The sequence below is a fragment of the Apteryx rowi genome, unplaced genomic scaffold (genome assembly GCF_003343035.1).
Source record: "Apteryx rowi isolate R43461 unplaced genomic scaffold, aptRow1 scaffold_14, whole genome shotgun sequence".
NCBI lineage: Eukaryota > Metazoa > Chordata > Aves > Apterygiformes > Apterygidae > Apteryx > Apteryx rowi.
Window position 1 is genome coordinate 4,719,923 of NW_020447641.1, and position 26,764 is coordinate 4,746,686.

The 26,764-nt window shown below is 35.2% G+C and overlaps 1 protein-coding gene across 1 annotated transcript; it reads left to right on the forward strand.

The window, feature by feature from the left end:
* Nucleotides 1-256: 256 nt before the first annotated feature.
* Nucleotides 257-26,045, forward strand: ODF2L (outer dense fiber of sperm tails 2 like). The gene is given in 18 exon segments (XM_026057683.1): nt 257-364; nt 1,697-1,855; nt 2,602-2,817; nt 3,456-3,566; nt 4,609-4,740; nt 5,466-5,528; nt 7,435-7,506; nt 10,314-10,430; nt 13,651-13,851; nt 14,693-14,802; nt 16,359-16,494; nt 17,041-17,151; nt 18,587-18,691; nt 19,869-20,027; nt 21,793-21,878; nt 21,968-22,130; nt 23,016-23,141; nt 25,917-26,045. Coding segments are annotated over 18 exon segments (2,304 nt in total).
* The last annotated feature ends 719 nt before the right edge of the window (nt 26,046-26,764 follow it).

Here is a 26,764-nt window from a genome sequence, read left to right on the forward strand (position 1 = left end):
TTGTGCCACAAATGCGTGAACTTTGTACTGCATACATGACATACATGAGGCAAACAGCCTCACCAGGTATGCGTATGTGTGTAAGATTTCTGTTGCATTAATTGTGTTAAGTCTGTTGTGAGACTGGGTTTTACTTGCTCTGGTACAGCGTATTTTTTAGTGAGACTGACTTGGGATACCAGTCCTCTTTCAGTTATTCATCCCTGGAACAGCATTACATGTTAACATATACAAACTTCTACAGAATTAGAACAAAATGTCATCATCATCGCCGTCATCATCATCTTTACCTGCACGTAACTGTACTGCTCCTTTATTGGACTCTGATATTCAGAAAAGGCTTTTTCTTCCAGATGGTACTGAGGCAAGTTTGTTCTGTTCCTGTTAAACTTGATTTTTTCCTTTTATTTGCTTCGTTACCAAGATTCAAACCATTTTTTTTATAAAAACTGCTTCCTAACAGCAGATGGAAAGTAGGCTATATTTCAAAAAATGGGTAAGTGAGACTGGTGGACATAGAAATGGTGTATTGAAACTATGGAAAAAGTCTTGTTTGTTCATTTCTGCCTATATAGATGGTTTAAGATAAACGAAATACTATGTTTAATCTTCCACGATTCTGCTTTCACTGAACATGACTAAATTCAACAACTTAGTTTTGGTTRTATAGCCAAGAAAAGGATATAGCGACCTACACTTTGTTACACAAATTGAAGTCCGCCAGGAAATATAAGCCTGTAATAAAAAAAGAAACGTTAGTATAAAAAATAGAAGTTAAATGATTTGAGTGTAGTTATTTACCCTATGACAAGAGTTGGAAGCAGAGCAGTCTATTCTGGTTTTGCGAGGAAGTGAATTTTCTAGTTAGGAGTCTTCCTGAATTCTRTTACACAGCTTTTCAAATATGTTACTAAGGAGATATGGATGGAAGAAAACAAACCCTTAGCCTGACAAATCTTTTTGGAGGGGATGTATCTGACATAGTATGGAAGCAGGAAAAATGGGGCCAGGTCAGCAGAGAAGGAAAGAGAATCCAGTTTGGAAAAGACTGGGAAATGGATGATGAGTGCAGCATGGAGCAGAGCAGACAGCGATAACCTAGCGCTTGAGGGAGCATCAATTATGCTATTTAGTGTGATGGCAGAGGGCAGGAGAGAGGTGTTTGGAGAAGGAGTGGGGACTGGCTGCGCTAATCATGAAGACAGAAGAGAAGGCAGGTTCCCAGTGCTCCACAACAACCAGAGGGAAGTGGGATGAGTTTGTGTAATGGGTGCTGATGGCTGGGTCTGGACTTCCTGTGATGGGGGCAGGACCGTTCTCCTGTGCAGCCCTGCAAAGTGAGGAGCTTTTCTAGCTCTGGGAAGGGGAAAAGCCATTGCTGCCTCCAAATRGGATAAACTCCGCTGTGAAATGTAATACCAGTGTCTGAGCAACACTAAGCCTCCAGCTTTCTGGAGGTAAGTTAGTTGCCTTTGCCTTATAGGGTAGGGGTATTCTGTGAGCTGTCAGTTTGAGAACACATCCTATGATACCACAGGATTTTACCCATGACAGATTTATTTTATTTTTAAAATTCCTCCTAAATAATTCTCCTAAAAAGATKACTTGTTTTATGCTGATATACCTTGAATTGAAAAGATGAATATCCTAACAGTAAGTGGTGCTAAATGTTATATAATTATGAATATTTTTTCAGGGAAAAGCATGTGTGCCACATGTTACGTCTGGAGAAGCAGCAAAACTTTGTTCACTGATTCAGCCATTTAAAAAAGATTATCAGATAACTACAAAAGCTGGCCAAGATGGAAAATATTTTACTGATCTAAGCAAAGAATCTGACGGTCTAGAACACCAAGTAAGGAACCATATGAGACATAAACGTAGAATCAATGTGAATATAAATTTCTTATGTAAATCTTAAACTGTCTTAGTCTTATCTTTATTAGATATATTTGAAAGATTTCTTTGTTGCCTCATRTGTACTAAGTAAGTTCCTGCTTGGAAGGACCTCACAGGGTTATGTATGTTCAGACAGGAAGTAAATCACAATAAAGTCTTGTTTAACAGCAGTGTAGTATCAGACTTGCATAGAAACCTCATTAAGTGAAAAATGGAAAGCTCTTTTAAAATTAAATGTATTTTTTCATTGCTAACTTTCATAGTTTTCTTTCAAAAGTCATAAAGTTAACCTCTTCTTCCTGCAAGCTAACAGACGGGTGTTTATTCTGAACTTCTTTTAATTTTGAAGATAATATTCATGATCCTTTGAGTTCCYGAGACAGTGCTAGTTGCTGGTTGTGCTAGTGCTAGTTGTCTTAAGTGCTTTTTATTGATTGGTAGAGAGAAAGAAAGTAGGTTTATAGAGAAGTGACTATGGGGAAGGTAATTATTTGAGAACTGAAAGATAGTGTGACTACTTTAGGTTTCCATTTACTTCTCAGTTCTGGGAAGTCTTCTAAAGACATCCCTTTCCTCTGATTAATTTCTGTGTGGGCAGAAAAACTACRATTCCTATTTACAACTTTATTATTTCATGGTAGTAAATCTGACTCAGTGTAGTCAGGAAGGAATTAAAAAATAACTGAATAAAATGTTTATAAGTTTGCAGTGCATGCAGAGGAGGAAACTTGGAAGCAGAATTGGGGTCCGTGTACTGAACGTGTGGATAAACATGAGATCAAGCTTACAGAACTGTCACCACTGCTTAAAAAAAGATTGCAAAAAACCCACGTACAACACAACTTGAATGAAAGTGAGGTGGGAAGGTATGCTTAGGTGAAGAGAAACATGATTATAAAATTTCATGAAATAAAGAATGTTTTTATAGGCTTCTTTAGCTTTTGAAGCCTAAGAGTATGTGCTCAGTCTTTAAGTATTGACTTGTGAATGTCTGGATAGAGAACTGACATAGTTTGGTGTTAGGATATATTGGGTTTTGTGAAGGCTCTCTGAAGAAAGAGTGATTTCATTTTTTTAATTGTGAGAAACTGCATTTTCAGTGAAAATCTTGCAGCCCTGCTCATGAATGAAAACCAGCAACCAATGATAGTATATTTAGCCAATATAACTACCTAAGTATAATACAAACGTAAAAAGCTCAATTAATAAAAAGTACCTTCAGTTTTTAAAGGATCATTTTATGGTTAGGAGGCAGCCGTACTGGCCTTTTTCTAGGATACATTTTTAATGCTAGAGATCATATTTTGAACTTTTCACCTTTGGCATAGAATATRTCTCTGTAGGAGGCAAGTGTTCTTCTGAGTAGTAAGTACAAAGCAAACAAATTTAAATATATATTTGAGAACAATGACACAGAGAAGCCTGAGGTTCATACCTGAGTTAAGTTTCACTGTGCAGATTTAAAAGAATTTAGTTGTAGTATATATGTCTTGCTTATTTGGTGATTTATTAACAGAAGTCAAATTGTATTTATTATTCTGCATGTGATYAGGCAGATGGAAGAAAACGCTGCTCTGCAGGAGAAGCTTTTTGAAGCAGAGATGACAATTAATTTAGCAGAAAAGTTTTTGCCAACTTTTAAAGACCTCGTTGATAGGAAGACAAATGTAAGTATATTTTAACATCACCAAAAGTTTGTACACATAGTAAGCACTGAATTCAAAATAAGTTGGTGTTCTGTTTCAATTTCTTGCTTCTATCAATGTCTGTAGAATTATTATTTTTTACTTCAGAAAAGCTTAAATTTTTAATCTCTGCAAATGATTGTCACATTTACAGAGGCTGCAGAAAAGACATTTTGAAAGGCACAGAGGGGTGTGAATTTCTTTTTTTTAACCTGCACTAGATATTATCAGAAACCCTAAGGCCATACATGAATGGTCAATGTTTCAAGCTACTGCATTGTTAGTCATTTATCAGAGAGAGTTTTTGTATCATTTACAAGCAGATTTGAATACATGCATTTATTACCTTTATGATTTTAGACTTTGCACACAATATTGTACAGTAGCTACAGAAGCATTATCTATATAACCCTGAACTGAAAAACCTCATTTAGAGATATTCCTTAAAATCCTCCTTGTTTTTTTAAATTCACAAAAGAGATTCACAAATCAAGACAGCTTGATTACAATTTGGAGAATTTTTTCTTGTTTTTCTAATGACTGATCTCTATAAATTGCCATTGTGGAGTTTCATTTGAAGTTTTCTTCAAGAACATGAAAATACTCTGAATAACTGTATGCACACCAGGATGAGGTGATTTCTTTGCAAGGAACTCTCAGTAAAACTTTTGATGCCAAAGTTTCCGTTTTGCTTTCTTTTTGTAACTAGTTTGACATAACTGAATTTACTCCTTAAAAGTGAGATTTGGGCTATTTGTCAGAAATACTACACTTGAATGTAGCATACCACTGCTGTTTCTGTTAGATTGGAAGAGGAGTCCGTATGTTTCATACACTGTTTAAACACTAATCAGGCAGCATTTTTTGTTTTGTTTTGTTTTTTTGCTGTGTAGCTGCAAACATTTATACATTTGTGGTGACTGTATTTTAAAGCAAAATTTAGATATTARTAATAGATGTTAGTTTGAGGGAATATTGTAGTTCCTTTGTGTATAATGTATTTTTGGTTATGATATTTTGACAGGTGTGTAAACTTTCTACATCAGAGATGACAATTATTGCTATACAAGAGGATTTGCTGATAAAAGAATTAGAAACACTCAAAAGCACAAAAAGATTGTTATGGCTTTTACTGCAAACAACAGAACATAAACATGTAAGATTATCCAAAGCAATCATGAGCTTCCTGTCAGAGCCATAAGTAAAGTGCCAAAGATAGGTTCTGAGTACCTGGGCTGTGGAGGGAAAGAGGACAATCCCGCAGGGAATTGCTTTAAGATAAAGGAAGTGCTGGGACATCAGTGAGGTGAAGTGCTCCCCAGGGCTCTGGGGAGCCAGGTAGGTAGTGACAGGATGCAGGACATAGCTAGACACAGGTAGTTCCTACTGGTACAGGAAGATTATTGTTTAAAAGGCTTGGGAAGAGCTGTTCTTATTCATAATACAAAGTTCAGTATATTTCTGAGAGCCAGTACAGTGCATTCTGGAGCACATATGCTAGGCTTGGAAGGCAGTTTGACTTAAGAGAGCTGCTCTGCCATCATTCTGCAGCTAGTAATTTAATTGGTGGTACATCCAAGATCCAGGAGACCTCATGCTGCTGATTGTTACCTTCTTGTCATTCAGAGTTTGAATTAGGTCTAATTGTATAAGATGCTGATTCATCTTATGTCCTTGGAAACAGTAGGTTTATCGTCTCACTAGTGAAATTAAATGTGAAATTCTGTGCCAAAAATAAATTGAATCTTCAAGATTTAACCCACCAGCTCTAACTAGCTCATGAGTGTGAGAGATTTTATATGTACCAAATGCCATTGAAAATACGCTAAATCAATTATAATCTGAAGTAATTTATTAACTTTTCCTGCTTCTGTCTTGCAGTTAAGCAGTAAAAACGTTGACACTTTGATGCAGAAGTTAAATGAAAATGAAACCCAAAATACTGTAAGTAAATTAAAATTTCTGCCTCTTTTTGTTCTGTGCCATACACCTAAAAATGACTAGATCATGGTATCATGTAATTCCACGTGGCAGTGGCAAGGGTGAGAATAGGGAGTGTACTGCTGTCTTGAATTCCTGTTCATATGAACACTGAACCTTGAACTATCACCATCACTTTATTTTATTATTACTTAGTTTAGAAGAGATATTTGCTGGATTTTGTTATCACCTCTGTTACAGTGTTGAATGCATTGTATATTGTTTTATATGTAGAGTAGACCTGGAGTAATTGTTAGGGTTACTGTAAATGAGATAAACATTTTCCTAAGATTGCATGCTGGCTTTACATTATGCAATATTTTTGCAAGTACAGCCAGTCTTTTATTTTGACATGAATGAGCAGGTAACACAATGAACTTGTAGCTTTTCTGGTTTTTTGCTCTGCCCAAAGTGACTATTTAAAAAATAATTTTATAGTTTGGTTCTGCCACAAAGTCACAACCATACTCAGATAGTAGTGCTGTTGATCAGGTAAGACAGTTTTGAATGCAAAAGGAAGAAGAAGAATTCAAACCCCTAATTTGGTTTCATATATTTGTCATCTGTCAGCAATGAGGAAAGAAATATCCTAGTGATGGGAAGCTTAAAACAGGAAAGTTGRATCCAGACAATTTGCTTCATGAAGGGAAGAATATTAATACTTTTTATTACACTTTATTTTTTTACAGAAATATAACATTTTTCCAAGAGTAATTTTCTAATTTTAAATTGAAAAGGTTGGAAGTTTAAATGTGCCCAAATTCTGAACAAAAAGGAACGAGACATCTGTCACTCAAGCTGTTCTGCTTAAAAGCACTGATGTGATGACTAAACACTGATGTTATGAAAAACACTGGTGCTAAGATTAGAATAAGGTGTCAGTCTCAGGTAACAGGTGAGGAAAATGAAGGCACTGAGAACTGCTATCCTGCAGTTCCGTGGCCTGCCTATGTGGATAAAACTGGACTGCTGCCAAAAGTGATAATTTTGCTCTCTCTGCTCCCAGCTGCATCCCTGTCCTTTCACTAGAGCATTCTCAGTATAAGGGTGTCCCTGTGTAACCTGGGATAAGAAGAGAGAACTGTCACTGCAGTAGCCTGCAGTTTGATCATCTTAAACCCTCAAGTTACTCTTTGTAATTTATCCAAAATTAACCCAGTAATGGATAACCAGAATGCAACTGAGAGCATGTGATTTTCAGGTAACATAGCCAGTAAGTATAAAGCTTAGAAAACAATCTTTCTATGCCTCATGCTTGAAAACCATTCTTTATTTGATAGAAAGATCAAACACCCTTGTATGGACCAACCTAAGAGTTAAAATTAGGGAGCTCTCCACTCAAAAAATGCATTAGTTGGGTTTTGTTCACGAATGTATATTATATCTGTTTATGTTGTATTTGCTTTTTGTTTTCTAAAAACTCTGGAGAGGTGCCTAAATTTTTGTTTTGTTCCTTTCATCTTTCCATTTTCTTTCTGCCCATTTTTCCTACTGCCTGTAATGTGTGTTGTTGTTTTTTTTTTTAATAGTACTGTTTCTTTAAAATAGTATGACAAGAAAATATTCAGAACAATTTGATTGGAAGGAAATTGTGGCAAATGTTCCAAAACAAATGATACCAATCAATATAGTACCTATGATGATCTATACAGTTACAGGAAATGTTACATTTCATCAGGCATTTTCAAGTACATATTTGGGGTCATAAGTTCTTCCATGTTAAATATCATGGGGGTATTTGTGGTGTATGAACTCTCAGTTATTTTTATAACTGAAATGTTTATCAGTGTGCAGTGCTGTTGTGTTGAGTACAGTTGTTGTGGACAGACATTAAAATAATTTATTTCTTTGTTACATTTTTTCCATGAAGAATCTCAGGAGAGAAATGCTTGAAAGAGAAAATCATGTTAAAGAACTTTCATCCAGGCTTCAGCTTGAAAAAGTGAGTGACCAATTGCTTAGGAATGAGTGTTTTCTCCTAATGTACTAGATTCTTATTTACAAATTTTATATTTTGAGAAAAGTAATTATTTAAAAGATATATGAAAAGAAAAACCTGAAAGACATGTTTTCTACAGAAATATTTCAAAACCATCAAGACCATATCCAAACCCATTGAGGAGTAAAGAGTACAGATTATCTTTAACGCTAATGCCCCACAGTTCAGAGAGAGGCATGTAGGTAGACTTGTGGATTTGGACCTCCTTGTGGCTTCTTACTTACAGATTTGTAGTAGTCCTGAAAAAAATACATTTAATGAAGTTATACAGGGCAAAAGAAAAAGACGCTATTCACAGTTAGTATTCATGACTCTGTGAACTCAACAAACAGGGAAGGGTAGAACTGACAACAGACCTAATACCTGGAGGTTAGCATGATCTCATTCATTCTCTGAACCAAAGGAAGGGGCTTCAGTGCAGGAACCAGCATGGGAAGAGAAGTGTGTTACTTAGAGTATGACAAAAGTTTCAAAAGTAGTGTGATTTTAATGTTAGTTTAGCAATCTGTGTTACAGTAATATATACCTAATGTGAGCCCTATATGCAGTGTGGCTCAATGTTGGTGTGGGATAAAGTAGGCTCGGTTAGATCTTTAATGGGAAAAGGCTGTACCTTGATCTTTGTAACTCTTTGGGACTTTAAAAAATTTTCTTTGCTTAACAAAGAGAATTTTGTCTCAGAACTCAGCACTTTCTCAACACAGTTTCCTCCACTAGTCTTACGCAGTCTGAGAGAGAGCACTCCGCAGCCTCTAGCTTCCATGAATACATCTTGGAGTTCAAGTCCATTATGTCTGCCTGCACATTATCACTTTATTCCCATTTACTGTCCCAAAAGAGACAGAGCACCCTAAATTTGTTGATTTAACATGTGTGCCTTGCTTCCAACATCAAACAGACTTACCTGGTAAAATAAAAAACAATTATGTTTAATTGGATGCAGGATTAAACATTTTTTTAGTACAAAATTGGAACTTAAATCATTGCAAATAAAATATGTTTTGTTGTGGTCAGGATGAATGAAAAACTGCTGAGATGATCAATCCCAGAGGGCTGATCAATCCCAGAGGGTAGTGGTTAATGGGTTAAACTCTACCTAGGGGCCAGTAGTACTGCAGGGATCTATCCTGGGACCTTTCCTGTTTAACATCTTTACCGATGACCTCCAGGAGGAGATGAAGTGGTTGCTTATCAAGTGTGTGGATGACACATAATTGTGGGGACTAGTCTATATGCTTGAGGGCCAGGCTGCTATTCAGAGGGACCTAGCCAGGCTGGAGCAATGGACTGACAGGAATCTTATGAAATTCAACAGGGACAAATTCAAACTTCTGTCCATGGGAAGGAGGAACCCCTGGCTGGGTCTAACTGGTTGGGGACAGCTCTGCAGAAAAGTACCTGAGGGGTCTGGTGAACAGCAAGCTGAATGTGAGCCAGCAGCGGGCCCTGGCAGTAAAGAAAGCCAATAGCATCCTGCACTGTACTAACAAGAACAGAGCCAGTAGACTGAGGGAAGTGATTGCTCTCTCTACTCGGCACTCATTAGACCACATCTAGATACAGTGTCCAATTTTGGGCCCACCCAATACCAGAAAAGACATTAACAAACTGGTGAGTTCAGTGGAGGGCCCTCAACATGATCAGGAGCTGGAGCACAAGCTGAGGGAACTGGGCTTGTTCATCCTGGAAAAGAGGTGGCTGGGGGGGGGGGCTTAATAACAGCCCCCCAATACCTACACAAAGATTATCAAGAAGAGGAGCCAGGCAGTCCACAGAGGTGCATACCAGGAGGATATAAGGAGAAACTTTTTGATGATATCAAGCAGTGGAACAGGGACCCAGAGAAGCTGTACTGTCTTCATCCTTGGAGGTTTTCAAGACTTGACTGCATAAAGCCCTGAGCAATCTCATAGCTGGCCCTGCTTTGAGCAAGAGGTTAGACTAGAAAAGGACAAATGATTATCTATTTTAGTCCCTTCTTTTTTCTCACGTTATCTCCAATAAATGGTATTTTAATCATTGCCTTATAGAGTCTGAGTGCCTTTCTTATTGGTATCCATAACAAACACTTGCACCAGTGCATTGCAATGCTCTTCTAGTCTATGCTGATAATATGGTTTCTTTTTCCCTGTTTACATTATTCCTCATTCAGAACCAGCCAAAGGAATCCAATTGCAAGGGATTTCATAGAATCAGCTGACCTAAATTCTGGTGACTTATAAGTTGCCTTTCCCTTATCTTTTATATATCCCTCTGGAATTAGAGTTTGAATTAAATGTAGGTGCTCAATACATCTAATAGCAGTTGGCAGTCTTTGGTGTTTAATGAAGATTGGTTCAGGCCTCATTAGTCAGGACAGAGCTGATCAGTGTGGCCTAGTCCTAGTGAGCCTGTTAACTGGATGCCTTTGCTCAGCCTTGGATTTCTGAGTTTGCTTCTAGGCCCAGTTCATACTACAGTACTAATAGAATCAAATTAAATACAAGACATCARTTATACATACATTCTTTTAAGTTTGTGATTTCAGTTTATTGTTAGCTTTCTATCCAGATGTAATACTGATAACATTAATAACATTACTAACAAGTAACTGCTTATGAGTTTACTTGTAGAGCATGTTTTATCTTTTCCAGCTTTTGAGGATGTTCAAATGTGAGTTAGAAACTGTGCAGCATAGTAGAAAGAATATAGATAGCATCATATGGCATATCTTCACAGACTAATAGATTTGTGCTCATTTCCATTCTTAGGTCAATGTACTGAAAGCGGACCACCTGACAAGATCAGTAAAAGCAGTACAAACTCACCTGCAATGTCAGATTCAGAAAAAAGAAGTGGAGAATGATGAATTAAAAGCAAAAATACAGGTCAACATATTTTTATCTTTCTTTCAGTTTATTTATAAATTGGTGAAGCCCTACTGTGGTCAGAGGTTAATTCGGATTTGGGAGTTAAGTGTTAAAATATCTCTTGATATCAAACTCTTAATAAAAGAAAAATTCAAAACAGTAAAAAACATAAACATTTATAGTCTGCAGAATCTGCATAAACACATTCTCTTAATTGCAAGTTATTTTTTCTGCTTTTTTCAGCTTGTACTGTAAACACTCATAGAGAACATCCTGGGGAATGCATCTAAGTGAACACATACAAGTAGTTCTGTTGAAGAGAAGTTATGCACGCATAGAAACATTTGCATTCAACTGTACTCTCTGGAAGTTAGATAGCTATTCTGAAGCAGTTGTCTAAGCTCCATATATAGTCAATAGAAAGAGATGGCTATGTTACCAGGGTGAGTTGTTATGATTTAAGATGAGTGATGAATCACTAACTGTCTCTTTTAATTGACTGTAAAGGAGTCAAAAAACCTCTGTCCTACTAACAGAAACACTTAAGACTAAAGCATAACCTCGCTTTGTTTAAGGTAGGTTTAAGGAAATTAATTCCATTTTCTGTTCTAACAAGCAAGAGGTAAATTTGGGCATTTGTAGCAGTTGCCAGTTTTAGAAGGTAACAAGGAACAGATCCTGTGTCAGGGAGACTGCACCTGTACGTGACCTCCGATTTTAGTATTTGAAACTTGTAAAGAGCACAGGTATAAGTGAGAAAGTATTGGTTGCAAAATAATGTATTGCTAGTTTCTAAATGTTTTTTCAATAGCATACATCCACTACGGTTGTTAGTATTTGAAGCTGTTCAGGAACCTACGGCAACTCAGTTTCAAAATAAATCACTTTATGTCTCTATAAACTCTTCATATTTTCTTCTGAAGAAAAATTTGCATTCATGTTTTACTTAGTAAAATTATTAGAGTTTGGACAACATTTTCATTAAATGATGTCTGTGTAAAGTAACTTGATCTGTAACTGTGTTTTCACGCAATCTTTATTTAAAAGTTTTGTTTGTTTGTTTTTCAAAAAGTGCTGAAGTTTGTTGCCAGCTCAAATCCTGGTGATGATTTATTATTATTCGGACAAAAACTTGAGGCAGCTTAACCTTATCTTTATGAAATTAAGTCTAAATTTAAATTTTCCTGAGCCGCTGAATACTGCCCAAAGCACTCATTCTTAGTGTGAGTGTGACCTCCTGCGGTTATAACAGGGGATAACAGCTGTATCAACAACTTGTATCAGCAGTTAAAGAAAGCCATACGTAGACTGAGGTTTTCTGTTTGCTCCATTCATTGACCGTATTTTCCTCCAAGTCATGTTTTTGTTTTTTTAAATACTATATAAGCATGTATATATGAAAAGTGTTTCCTACATAATTGGTTTTCATATCTGGAAGTAGTACTTTTCCTTCTTGCTGAGTCCCAGTAATCTGAGACCACCTTTCACATGGCAAACTGCATACATTTTGCATTGATCATGGATAAGTTTTAGGGCCATTATCAGGACCTGTACTGACTGATGTCCTCTTAGGTGCATGATAGGGACATTTTATAGCTATTGGCAAATAGCATCATGAATAAAGGTGGCAAATCAATGTAATCACTAGGTGAATGGCATGTCATTATGATCTTTACTAATGTAGAACACACATTAGGTTAAGTATCAGACTGAGACTCAAATGAAAAAAATCAATGCATGTTTTTATTGTACCTTTCAATCAGTCTGACAAATCGGGATGTTTATCAGTGACTTGAGACAAATTTATTTACAGTGCTACAAGCAGCTAGCATATTTACTTTGCCATAGTTTGGCAGAAGAGTAATAGATGATGTGAATGGAACTTGCACTTGTCTTTATGAAAGTAGTTGTCTGCTGGTACCTTGTTCATGTTATTGATAAACTGTAGCACCTTAAAAATAATTGTATCTGAGATCCTCCTTGAAGCATAGTCCAGTATTGCTTTTCTTGTATGTCATCATATTGTTTTTTAATGTCTATTATTTTTCCATTCATATTTAAATAAAAAGTGATAGGTAGATGAAAATACAAATGTCAGGAAGTTAGAGAAGTCAGCTCCCTGGATTGGGTGGGATCTGTACAACTGCATTCATCAGATGTAAAAATCCAGTTAGCTGGAAACATTAAAAGCAATAGAAGTGATTATGTAATGACAGTTGTAGAACCCAGCCCTAATCTAGGTTGCGTTGTATACATTTGATAGTGTAAATAAATACATAAAAAATGCATGGAGGCTGCAAAATTAAACACTCAGGAAGTGGTAGATATTAGTTGTCCTTGCAATGTTTGATTTACCTCCTCGTGCTTAAGGTTTATAATAGCCTGTATTAATTGTATTTGAACAACTTTAATCACTAGGCAAGGCAGCGCTTAATCTTTTTTTTTGCATTTCCTGTCTCTCTCRCTACCCATAGAATACAAAATATAAGGTAATATTTCCATAAGAAATAGTTTCTTCTCTATACAGTTCTGTTTCATTAACAGAGCAAGGCCATTATATGCACTGGAAGAAGTCAGAGATCTTGTGAGAAAATAGTATATTGTCATGTAATCACAGAGCATATCATAATGCATATATTCAAGAAGAGACCTCAGCCTTTCCTAGCTTCTTGACTTAAAAACTTAAATCCAATATCTTAACTTTCATATGCAAATTTCATATGCAGTTATATTGATCTCCAGCCTTAGTTATATGCATGATCACTGTGTAGATTCAGAGCACAGACTGCTACTACATCAGTGAATATCACTAGTAGCATCTTTAAGGTGTTCTTTACAGAGATCAGTCACTAGGGGATCATGAAACCACTTTTTTCTCCTCACCAGTTGGTTTAACAGCTCTGCTGTGCCTCCAACATTGAAATTCTGCATTCATTTTCAAGAGTATATTATGATGGTTAGATTGTTGTCTTCCCCCCTACTCCTACCTTTTATTGTTTCTGCACCTCCTCAACCTCTTCTCTGGCTCATCTTTCTTATGAGTTTCGCTAGCTGTATTTCTTCTTTCTTCCTTGTGTACATCCCTTGGCTAGCTCCTTTTGTCAACCGCAAGATTTGAGATGCAGAGACATTAATGCAAACAAGCCACAAGTGTAATTGCTATTCCTGATTATGGTAAGTCAAAAGCTGATCCATAAGGTCATGTTTTGAGCAGAGTTGATGTTTATTTGTACCGCAGACCCTAGAAAAGAAAATAGCCGAGTGGAAACTTCAAGCTGGGGAATGCAAGCASCAGATTTTAGCCTTAAGGCAAAAAAGTGAGCAAAAGAAGAGCGCTCTGAAAAAAGCAACCAGGTCCCAGAAACAAAGAGCTGAACACTTTGAAGCAGTTGTGGAAAATATAACCTCCAGAATAAGAGAACGTGTGAGTGGCTACATTGTGAGCAATGTTGTACTGTATTGTTTTAAAATGAAGACTTAGGAGACTTTCACCTTTAGAAAACAGGAAAAGTTGGTTGATCATGCTATGCTTCTATTTTTTTTTTTTTTCTCCTGGGTTAAGGAAAAGGTTGATGTAAGTGACATGCAATTTATTACTACATTTGTGGTCCTTGTTTTGTTAAAATTTAGTGAATGTCTTAAACCATGAGGTTATACACTTCAAACTGTAGTAAATATGAGGAGTCTCATCAGCTTTCAGTTATACCTCTCCTGATCTTCCTATTAGACCTTTGTGGAGGTACAGTGACTAAGCTCAGAAGTACAACACAGTAGTTGAGTTAGTGTACTTTCAAGATAGCATGTATTGCTTAATCACCCATACTTCTTTGAGGAACTTAACCAGATTATGCATTTCTTATATAGCTATTATTTTTCATTCATAAAAAGTTTTGGCAGAATTTGATTTTGCTATTAATTTATATAATTTCTATATTTTAGAGATGTATTGCAGACAGGTATTTTTGTCATAAGAAAAGATTTTCATCTTGAATTTTGAAATATTTATGTGTTCTATGGTTGATATACAGTAGCAGTGTTTAACTGTGGCTCTGCTTTAAAAGTAATTCTGTATTTAGACTTAATTTTTTTTAAATGGGTATAGTTTTGTTTGTTTTCTTTTGAGACAAGAAGACAAAATTTACATTGCTTTGTACTATGTAGATCCAGTTACATCTGGCTTATATTCAATACTTCTTATGTTTAGAAGATTTTGTAGAATTAGATGGCATTCTTTAATGGCATTCTTATGTTACATCATTTATAATTCATGTATTTTCCAGGAAGTCAAACTGTCTGAGATACTGTCCACTTCCAATGTCTGGAAAAAACAGCATGATGAGATGGTAGAAGAAAAGACAATGTTAGAAATTCAAACAGAAGATCTTAAGAAGTAAGTTAAACTGCTGATGGTCTATTTTTTAGTGCTGTAGTCTCATAATARTCTTGATATTTAGTTGTGTAGTACTCAGTGTTGACGTGTAAACAAGTTTATGTATGTCTTCATATTTTAAACTTCTGAGCAGAATTTAAAAGTTGGAAAATAGAACAAATTTAAGAATTTTAGCCATCTCTTTGCTGTATTTCACAACCTTTCTGTAACTTCAGTCTCCCATACAAGTAAGGAATGTGTTCTTTCCCCTGTGTACTTCCTATCAACCTAGGGTTGCCAGTAGCTACTATGCTGTCTCCTGCAAATCATTTGTTTACTAACTGATTCAACAGTAACAGCCTGAGTGTTAATCCTTGCCTCTATAGCAGTATAGAAGAAGCTCCTCACTTCAGCTTCCAGTTTCTACTGCAGACCAATGGCAGCAAAATATACCAGTTCCACTAATGGCTTACCCCACTAACTCTAGAGTGTAGAGTGGGGTTTCCCCTCAGATGCTCAATTTATTCTTGTACTGGCAGGCAATACAAAACTATCCAATCTTAATCCAACTACCCAGTCACATCTTAATGTACACAAAGGAAATGCCATTTTCTTTAGCAGACGGTGAGAAATATCCTTTTACCTTTTCTATGGGTAGAAATATGTACTTCAATTCAAACAAGCAGAAGAAAGCAGTAGGTGCCTTTATGCTAGGTCTGGGGCAGAATATATGTTTTATAAAGAACTTGATTCATGCTCAAATGCATAATAGCTCACATTAATTTGGCTTGGGTTTTATTTTTGTTTCAAAAACCTAATTTTTATGAAAATATTTTCAGTGTATTTTAAAATTTAAGATAAGAACAGGCACATGAGGTTAGACCAGAAATCTGTGTAGCCCACCGTTCGTCCAGTGTCTATAAGGAGGCATCTAGAGAAGAATAAGAAAAGGGAGACATCTATGATACTTGCCTCACGTACTTTTTCTACTTCCAACTGTTTTTTCCTGTTTTTATTTTAATTGAAAATATATCTTTTCTTGAAATGTAACATTCTAACAAGACCTGTAATACTAGGCAGTATATGGTTAACTAAAGAGCAAAACATATTTCATTGTTTAGCTTTATTTGCTCAAAAAACAAATGGTATAAAGCAGAATTTGTTGCTTTTAATAATGGGAAGTGCTATTCCTAAGCTCTTTATAAATGTTCCTTGTAGGATATTATCTGCTAACCCTTCTAAATTCCGTATTGTATAGTGTGTATATGCATAGTTGCCTTGGAAATATKTTTGTGTGTTCTAACTAATAAATTTATTTGCAATTAAGCTAGGTCCACTTGTTGGGTATTTAATTGTACCACATCTCTCTTTTGGAGGACTTTCTATTTCAATAGTTACTGCTTACTTGGGATGTTTAAATGTGTTCTCCCTTGTTTTCTTGTTTTTTGTGTGTTTTTAAAGAAATTTGAAATAAGATCCATGAAGGAGTATATAGTAAAGTACAATTTAATCTGTGTAATGCAACTTTTGGAAGCATTATGTGTGAATTATGCAGAAGGTTTTGCTTATCTAACAAGGCAGATTACAAGCCTTTTGGAAGATCTGAAAAAAAAGGAGGAGTGCAGAAGAAACTCAAATGAGGAAATTCTTGCCAAGCTAAGTTCCGTTAGCTCTGAAAATGAAAACATTAACCTGGAAAATGAAAAATTAAAGGTGAGATTATTATAAATCACAGTGGAACAACTCTGCATTTCTGATACATTCATAAAGTAACCCTATTAGTTCCCTTTTGGCTTTCTGTCTAGAGATCCCAAACCTGAAGAATAAGTTTTGCCATCCAGTACGTGAAAATGAGACATTGAAAATTTATCAGAGGAAACCTATGGCAAAGCTAAGAACAGGACTATCTGCTTAACCACTATTCCCTTTATTTTAATATCAGTAGCTACAAAATTACTAAACTAGAAACTATTCTTTTTAATTTGAAAGAAGGTTTTATAAACGTAAGAACTGAGTTCAGCTTGATAACTATTTTCAATTTTTAAAGGATTTACAGTTTTGTGTTGTATTTATCCTTCATAGTAACCATCCTCCTGAACTGGCAAATGAACTGCAGACTATCATTTTAATTGACAGGACAAATAACTTTTTCACTCTTTTTAAGGTCTGCAGTTCATTTGATAGTAATATAATATTGTAGATTGTGTTCTATTTTAATAACACTCTTAAAATTTTTATTTTTTCCCTGTTTTAATAAAGGCTTCCCTTGCTGTGTTGAAAACCAGTACTGTTTCTGTTGAAACTCAACTGCTAGACCTGCAAGAAAAAGCAAAGCTTCAGGAAAACCTTGTTGAACAGTGTAAAAATCAGGTGACTAGCATATTTGAACTGTTCAAGTATAGGTTTTAGATCTATAAACAGTTTTGAGGAAATGATAAAGATTTTGCTTGTAATAAAACAGATTTGTTGTAGTGGTCATTGTAATACTGCTGTAACATTGAGGATCATAGGAGACAGTACCATTACAAATCATATCCAAGAGTAATATCAACACCTTTGCTAGTACGCATAACCCTTATTGAACTGAGTGATCTTGTTGAAGCCAACAGAACTGATTGCATACTTGCTTAGAAAAGGTTTGCTTCCTAATAAGCAAGTTGGCAACACAGTAAAATCAGTTTAAAAAACTAAATTTCAGTCTGAAGTCTTTACTGGTTACTTTTCAGTGATATTTTACCTCTCATCACTCGTATCTGTATTTTCAGATTCCTAAGAATAGTAAAACAGTGTTAAAGTATCATTCTGAGAGTGTCCTTATTTACATAGGAAAACACCAGGAATAGGTGCAAAACAGACTTAAAAATGTGCTTTTTATCAATTCCTATTTTGTGTTTGGCTTTGTTTTTAGAGAAGACATTTAAGAGCAATAACTGAAAGTTTTATGTATTTCTGCTATAGTATAGGCCCCATTTCACTGACTGTCCTCACTCCTCTTTTTTTGAAATCACTGACAAGAGAAAAGACTTGTCACAAACTCTGAAGTGCAACCGGTGTGCCTTGTCCATGGCACACAGCACCGCAGTTAGCCTTTGCCAGCTGTAAGATGGGGGTTGTAGTTGCAGGGAAGAGCCAACCTTAACAAGTAAGTAGGCTGAAATTCCCTAGCCCCTGGCTTTGGTGACTCTGGGTGGGGACTGTCATTGTCTGATACTTGTTATTGTAGGAGAGAAGAGTGAGTCATGCTGGCTCCTTCTGTAGCACAACTGTAGCTCATTCTCCACTGTTGAAAACTAAATGGTGATAAAAGGGCTTGTTAGGTTGTGGGGGGTGTTAACATTCAGTTTTCTTCTTTCAGACTATTTCATGTTACATGAATCTGCCAAATTGGAATAGATTTGAAAAAAAGGGAAAACATTAATACAATTATCATTTCATTATGACAGAATAGACTCTGGTGCTTTCTTGTTCTGTTTGGCTCATGACAGGGAGCCTCTACTCCAGTATAATGCATATGAACATCTAAAAGTTGGTGTTTGGTGTAATGGCATCAGTGTGTTAACTAAATTGGCTTTTCTGCACTCTTGCCTCCAAATGCTCTGTTCTTGCTCTCTAGCTGATTGTCTCCCATTTTATATTTGCTGTGGTGGGTAGGATAATGAAAATAAATAACTTCATATGATGACAAAGACTAAGATTATATTTAGAAATTAAAGGTTTTCCTTTCTACTTGATAACAATGTTTCTATATTTTACGGTTTAAAAAAAGAACTTTTGAAAATATATATAAAAATATGTTGTGTCCTAGGTGCAAAAATTACAAACAGAAGCAGAAGAACTGAAATCTAGATATGAAACAGTATTAAATGAAAACAAAACAATAAGAGAAACCAAATGCGTAGAAGTCGATAAGGTAAGTTTTGCAGGGTTAAAGTATGCTTCTGCACAATTCTGTAGAACATTGTTTCTTCATATGTTGTTGTGATCCACTCATTAGGAGTCATAAGGTACTGTCTCTCTTCCTTTTTCCTTTTTCCATCTATAAAACTGAATTTAAGTGCATTAAATGTTTCCCTAAATCTTGCTTGTGAGCAGTTGTGGATTTTTTGGATACTACACAATTGCAAACAGGTGAGAAATGTTTTCTAGAATAGTGACTAAGAAGTTATTAACTAAGGATTGTCACTTTAGAATTTGAGAATCCTTTCTACTGCTTCTAAAAATAAGATTTTGTTGTTGATKTTAAAGCTAGATCTCTCTACGGAAAATCTGTAGAAAAAACATTGGGTGGGGAAGGCAACCTACTGTAAGACTTTGTTTTGCAATATAAGTTGTTCATTTGAACTAGCAGTTGAAACAGAGAGTCCATACATGGACTAATTTTAAGTTTTTTCAGCAGGTGGAGCTGAATACTGGAATATAGGTAGCACTTTCACAAGCACCAGAATACAAAAAATTGATAGGATAATCAATTTCCTCAGTGCCATTGCTCATCAAAATACCTATTTTTTTAAGCAGTGAAACTGAGGCAAGGACAGGTTTTGCATTGCCTGCCATGGTTTTATAGAATAGGATCAGTCCTCACAGTGAAGTGTCCTGGATATTTATTTTATTTCACACTAACTTTATTCATTTTTCCATAATTCAGATGTAGAATGGAGTTTTTTGATCCCATAAATAATACTTGCAGAGCATTGTGAGTGGCTTTTTGTGGCATTAGTTGTTGCCCTCTTTTCAAATACTGCAATAATTGTGTGGTCAGAATTTCTCCTGTAAGCTGCTTAGCTTGTTTGTATGCCTTCTTGCAAAATGTATTATGACTTTAAAAAAAAACGGGGTTTTGCTCAATAGTCTGCTAAAATTTGCATGACTTTGTAAATATTTACCATCAGTGTTACTGAGTCTTTAAAGAAGAGAGGGAAATTTCTCCAATGGTGAACTTGTAACCTTGTCAGTATTTTATAGAATAGGTAACGTTATGTAACATGTAGAATTTCAGATTTATTACTTACATGGAAAGCCATCAAGTATTACAACAATTAATTTATGGTTTTTCACTTACATTTTTCTCCTGTGATGCTAACATGCAGGTGAGGGGCAAAATGGAGGCTGACTTAAAGGAGTTAGAACATGTTCGTGACTTGCTGAAAGCAGCTGAAGAAAAGCTGCAAGAATATCAGGAAAACCTTATGTCCTGTCAAAAGATCCATGCACAGAAGTGCAGAACTCTTAGGGAGCTGCAGGTTCAGGTGCTAAGAACATAGTTTTTAAAGATAAGTAAGAAAATTTATGTGTAAGAAAGTCTTTGGAACACTTTTTTTTTCCTTTTAGTGCTTGTAGCTGTTGTACCCTTCCCTGTGTTATTTGCTTCATAAAGCAAAAGCCCCTCCTGCAGAAATAGCACAATGCAAATAAAGCTATTGCCAAATGTATTTAGGCAGATTCAGTATGTGACAGGAAAGTCTGGTACTTATATTTGCTTTTAGATTCTGTGTCTTTTAAATGAGTAAGTCCTTGATCCTTTTGAATAGCTGTGTCATGAGAAATGTTGCAGAATTCTTCCTTGGAAATAGATGTACAATTCTGATGATTGTTTGTATCTAGAGGAATAATTTAATTCCACATTCATTCCATCTTTTTAATGCGTATTTTAAAAACCAGACAATATTTGCTCAGAGAAATACTTATAGGTATATTTTTGATGCTGTGAAACTTTAACATTTTAATGCTTATATTGTACTGATAACATACAAAACAAAAATATGCTTTGATAAGCTAAATTCTGGTTATTTCTTGTATTTTCTTTTTGAAGCCTGAGTCTGAATATTCCTTACGTTTTATCTATTTCATTTTTAAAACTAATTAAAATAGATTGTTTTGTGTATGAACATCAATTTATATGGTACGGCTAGTTTTTTTATTATTATTAATGTGCTTTGAAGTAGAAGAGAATACTCTGCCAGGATAACTGATGAAGATGTTTGAATCAGTGGAAGAGGAAAGGGGTTTGATCTTCTTCCTGTATCGGTTAATCAGTGGGGAAAACTTACCTTGGCTTCAGCTGAAACAGAATGAGTCTCTATGTGTCCCTACAGACTTTATATGCCTATTAAAAATAGCACTGCCTTTTGTGTTAAATTTTCTGTCAAGATCATCTTATAGCATCAAATAGCATCAAAATCTGTTCTTGTTGTATCTTACTGAACACTCATACCAGGAATGCTCATAAGCTCATAAATCAATCTCTGCCTGGGAAAGCATTTAAGCAACAATCAATTTTGAGGTACATATATAAAGTTAAGTATGTAATTTTAATCTAACTGTAGGTTTTCCTGACAAAACGCAAAAAATTTCTTAAGTATAGTGGAGTAATTGTGAATGTAACCGCTAGTCTGGTGGAACAACTAATTTGAATAATAGCAGTTAAATTTTGGTGTTAAATCTTCGTGATGTCCTTCAGAGAGTCTGATCTGGTCCTTGATCCTGTGATGCTGGATAGGGGGAAGACAGTTTGGCTTCCCCCTTTTTTTCTGCTTCAGCTACTGATTGTCTTTTTTGATTATAAATATTCACCACTTTCTGATATCCTTTGTCAATGCTAAGCTGTTCTTCTGTAATAACAACTGTATATATTTCTTTTGTGGGTTTTTTTTGTTTGTTTTTTGTGGGTTTTTTTGCTTCATGTGATTGTAGTGTGAGGAAACTCCTTTTAAAAAGGAATTTAAAGCTTAAGAGTCAAAGTTTGCAGTGAGGTAGACCTGGCCAATACAAAAGTCTGCATGGGCACTATGAGAGTCTTGTTTGGATTTCACTTTTTTGCATAGCAGGTCTTCATTCTAAGTGTTTACCCAAAGTCTGCTACTTGATTGTATTTTATTTGTTTTAAATACAAGATAGGGTTTGCCTGCTTTTGCAATTATGTTGTTTGATTGGATTTTAAGAGGTGAGTTTACTTTGGTCTGTAATATCCTGACTGTCGGTCTCTTGAGTGGAAAGGAATTATTATTTTCACAGGAGGAAGACAATATAGCTTTCTTGGCCAGTCATTCCTTGGAAGAAGAAAACTGTAACATTCGGAAGAAATATGAAGATCTTAAAAGGTAACTTTTTTTTTTAATGTGATTTCAATTTTTTTTTATGTCTTTCTTGCTATAATGAAGTGTAATACATTAATGTCTTTCGCATAAAGGCAGTTAGAAAAGATGGAATTTCAAAATGAAGAATTTGCTAATCAGCTCACAAAACAAGATGAGAGTCTTCAGTGCAGTAAATTGCAGCTTAAAGAGAAAATTGCAGAGTGTGATGGTTTAGCCAGACAACTGGAATCTGCTTTGGAGGAAGGGAGAAAAATGGTACTGATGGTTTAATATGTCTATTAATCTTACTTGCAATTTTCTATTTAGAAATAAAAAATAACCTTAAAAAAAATACGCTTGAGAAGGAAAGATGGGACAAGATTATTTTGCATATAGGAAGCAATGCTGAAAAGCTTACCTGCTGGAAATTCTGCATGTTTCAATATGAATTGCACAATTCAACTTCTTGGTGGAATCCTGATACTATTGAAATTAATGACAAAGTTCGGTGGAGCAATGTTTTGCTATTGTGTTTATCGACAAATCAAATAAAATGCTTTARCCACCTAATATTTAAATCCACACATAAAGCAAAAAGTTTCAGAATAAGACGTAATCTTGCCTTTTTCTCATATACTTTGGAATGTGCAAGCCACAAGGAAGTGTTGAAATCTTTCTAATTTTAGAGGAAGGCTTTGCACACTTTTAATATTAAGCAGAGATATGACATTTGCAGAAGGGTTACAAACTAAATCATATGGGCAAGGAAATGTAGTATATAGATTACTGTGAATTATATTAATCAGAAAATATGTATGAAGCTGTAATTCCCCTCTCAAACTAATCATATTGAAATTAACTATCTGAATTTTCTCAGTACTATCTGGGGGCATTGTTTGGTTTTGAAAAAATCTCAAGTTTGGTGCATTTATAAATGAGTTACCAAGATGTCCCCCTCTCATTATTATGTTTTATTCCAAATTGAAACTAGGTCGAATTCAGTCAGAATGCTTCCCAGGTTTGTTTAATTTCTGTGAAGTGAGAAATGGTGGGAAATAGCTGAAGAGGAAATAGAGATATTAATGATTACAGGAAAGTTATTTGTTCTGGGCTTTAAGTGAAAGTAAATATACATCATTTTCTCTCTCATTACCATTATAGGTATCTGAAGAAATGGAAAAAATGTTGTACAAGCAACAAGCCCTTCAGACAAAAATGCTAGTTCTTGAAACTGAATTAAGAGAGAGAGAAGAAGAGAAAAAACAACTTCTCTGCATGTTTCATCATGTGAGTAAATAATGCTGGGGTTTTTTACGTAATAATTTACATAAAATTCCTTTAACTGAACAATACGTTTTTAATGGAATTGATACATACATTAGAGAATAGCAAATTAACTCAACTTGACAATGTATTTTGTATATTGACATTTCTAAAATACTTACCATATGACCAATCTGTCTTACAAAATCGCTGGAAGAAGATTGAGTTTACACCTCTTATTCAGTCCAGTTTTGCCAGCAAGGCTGCTCTAAGTTCAGTAAGCTTACCTAGATTTGAGTAAATGGATAACAGTTACATAACAACRTAGTGGTACTTTTCTGAGTTGATATGGAAATCTGATCTTACTGGAATTTGTGAAAAGCAGTCAGTTTATTAGCATGTTGCATGTACATAGTAACTAAGCAGATGTTCTGATTTGGAAAGTGTCAAGCCTTTAAATGCCTAGGACTTGATAAGTTGACACTTCCCTTCTTAGACTGTGGCTCTGCTGAATAGATATTTTGGATGGTTAATATTCTTTGAAAATCTAACAAACCAAAAAATGGTTATGTCTGATTTCTTTTTTAACTAATCCAGAAAATTGCAGAACATTTCTGCTAATACCATGGAAGACATGTCTGAATTCCCTAAACCAGTGATGGCATATCATTTGTTTTAATCAAAGTTTTGATAGTTAGAAATTTGTCCTGTGATCAGTGATAATAAGCTATGACACTATTTAAAATCAAATTAAAGACACTAAAAAGATATATTATTCTTCCCCTGGACTCTCAACAAGTGAGAGGAAGTGAGTGGAAGCAAAACCTACTGTTTTATGAAAGAGACTTTGGGGCTTTTACACTCTGAAGCTGGTTTAGTTGCTGGGGATAGCAAACCTATCAGCAGATCTTCTTTGTTCTTCAGAAATCCTTTCCACAGATGATACACATCTAATTTGAGGGTCCWGAATCTGCTCAGGTCTGACTAGTTAAGTATATACCCAGAATATATGCTGATATCTGTTGGAGTCATAACCCTTTCTGTCTTTTCCCAGGTGAAAACTATTTTTRTAGAAGGGGATAGAAAAGAAAGATAATGATCTCATTTTAAGATCTGGATCAGTTAAAACACCATTCTCATCTCAAGGAGGCAGAGTCAGAATAGCCCACAGCTTTTACTCATGTACTTTTGTCCTGATTTCAGGAGCTTATTTGATCAGTGCTTGGTTTAGGTTTTGAATTAAGTATTAGGTGGATGATGTAGTGTGTTTAAAAAGAAAAYGAATACTTGGTAAGAGAAAACAGTGATAGGAACAGAACTATGAGGTATGAGGGTAAGATCTGCTAAACTCTAGTGTTGTTCTGCAGAAATGAAAGGATGAGGAAATTCTTCACACTTTCTACCTTAGGCATGATTTTCAATGGCAACAGCAGTGCTTGCCTTGGATACTCGCACTGTACACTGTTATACCTTAATTGAGTAGAGCATACTTAGATCCTAATTTATTTCTCTCTGCAACTTAGAAAACAAGTAGAGGTAGAGACCTGCATTTGCATTTTTGTCAGGATTTTTTTTTTAAATCAGTTTGAAAGGAATCTATTTATAATGCTTGTGTGATATCTGTAAATTACTTTACTGTTGTTTATTTTTATGCCTCATCATGTTTGCTGTAAAATCAGTGGTAGTCCAGTTACAAAGTTTGATGGGAATAGAATTGAATCTCAAGAGTGTGGCTCTAGTGAAAGTAATTTAATTTTGCTATTTTCAATCAAATTACCAATAAATCATTTCTAAATGATTGTTTGCTTGTTAGTCCATTTTAAACCCTCACACCAATGGCTGAAGGCAAAGAAACTCTGAGAATCACTGACCCTAGGTGATAAGAATTCATGTCACTTGCCAGAACACTGCCTGATCCCTTTGTGTCAGAACTGAAATATATTGTCAAATAGTTTCTATTTTAAGCTTACAGCTAAAAATAAGTGTGAAAAGTTATTRATGTCTGAGAGAAGAACTGTTGTGAATTAATGCAGAAGATATATTGTTTTTTTTCCAATTGCAAATACATACAACTGAAAATACATTATGGAAAATGATAAAATTGTTTCATTCCTGTTGTCGTACCAAAGTTGGAAAAAAAAAAAAGGACTGTGAAGGTAACTTTCTTTAGTTACTCATTTTAATTTGGTTATTTTTTCTAAAGCTGGAATTAAATCTGCAGACTGTAATTAAATATAATTCTTTTTTTAAAATTAAATTTATTTTAACCAACTAGCATCTGAAATCTGTAATAGACATAAAAGGAAATACCCTGAATATCTGTAGTTTTTATATAACAGATCATTGATGGTGTGCATAAGGTATGGATCTAATGAGCATGCAACACTGCTATCAATCAACCTTTATTTTAATAAGGAACCAGAGGCAACAAAAATCATGTTGCATCAGAGATCAATAACAGATGTTTTCTTGAAAAATCAACATGAGAGAGAGTCATAAGTCCATAGTAGAATTAAGCTGTTAGGAATCTTTCATGATAAAAATTTAAAAAGTTAGTTCCTACATTCACAGGCCTTTTTTGGATTATAAGCCTGTTCAAACAGGTTCATTTTGATCATGAGTGGTCATAAATCTTCAATATCCTGAGTTTCTTTTGGAAATCTTCAGGTTTGTAGATCCAATGAAAACTTTAGACGGGCATATAAAAGCTTAGATTGTAATAGAATTAGTATCTAAACTTTATTATTTTGATTTGTGCTTTATTTCTAATTTGCATTGCATCTCTCTTGTTTTCGTTAGAATGAAAAGCACCAGGAAGTGTGCTTGAAAGAGCTGGAGAACAGCCTGCAGAAGTCAGAAAACAAGACCCAGAGCATGCAGAATTATGTGGAGTTTTTGAAAGCCTCATATGTAACAATGTTTGGCTGAATTTTTTCATTTCATTTATTTTAGTAAAAAAGAAACCTTACAACATTTGTCTCTACACTTGTTAGAGGCAGGGCTGTTGAGGACTTGTGGTATTTTTCAGGACCGAGTGCTATAATGTTAGTTCTCTAGAAAAATTTCTGCTGTGGGCCTGGAAAAGCAGGTTGGTTGCTGCTGTATATCCTGGCTGATGACATATGAAAAATTTACCTGGCATTACTGATAAAGAAATGTATTACTTCTGGAACAGAAGTGCAAGGGCAGACTGCATGACACTAGTGAATGGTGTGTAAATGTAGGGCGTTCACACAAAGTTATGAGTTGGTCTGTGAATTTACCATGTTTAGGTCCTGTGCTGTAAAATGCTTATGTGTATGCTTTCAGCATGGTAGACACAGATGATCGCACATTACCTTCCAGTTTCAGTGGGGGAGGAGAACACTCATAGAATGGGTGCATAGTTATTTTGTTAGCAGCCATTATATGTCATATTTCAATCATAAAACTTCTCTTCCTGTAGAAATCTGATTTCCCAAGATGATGATATCTATCCTATTAAGACAGGTGGGAATTTAGGTTCCCCTCCTTTCTTTTCCCTGTAGCTTAACACGAATGGTTGCTGGGATATAGTTGGGATATAGTATGGGGAATAACTGGAATATGGTTGCAACCTTCAGGCTGCCCCATCCAGCCTTTTTTCTCTACATCCCATTAAAATCAGA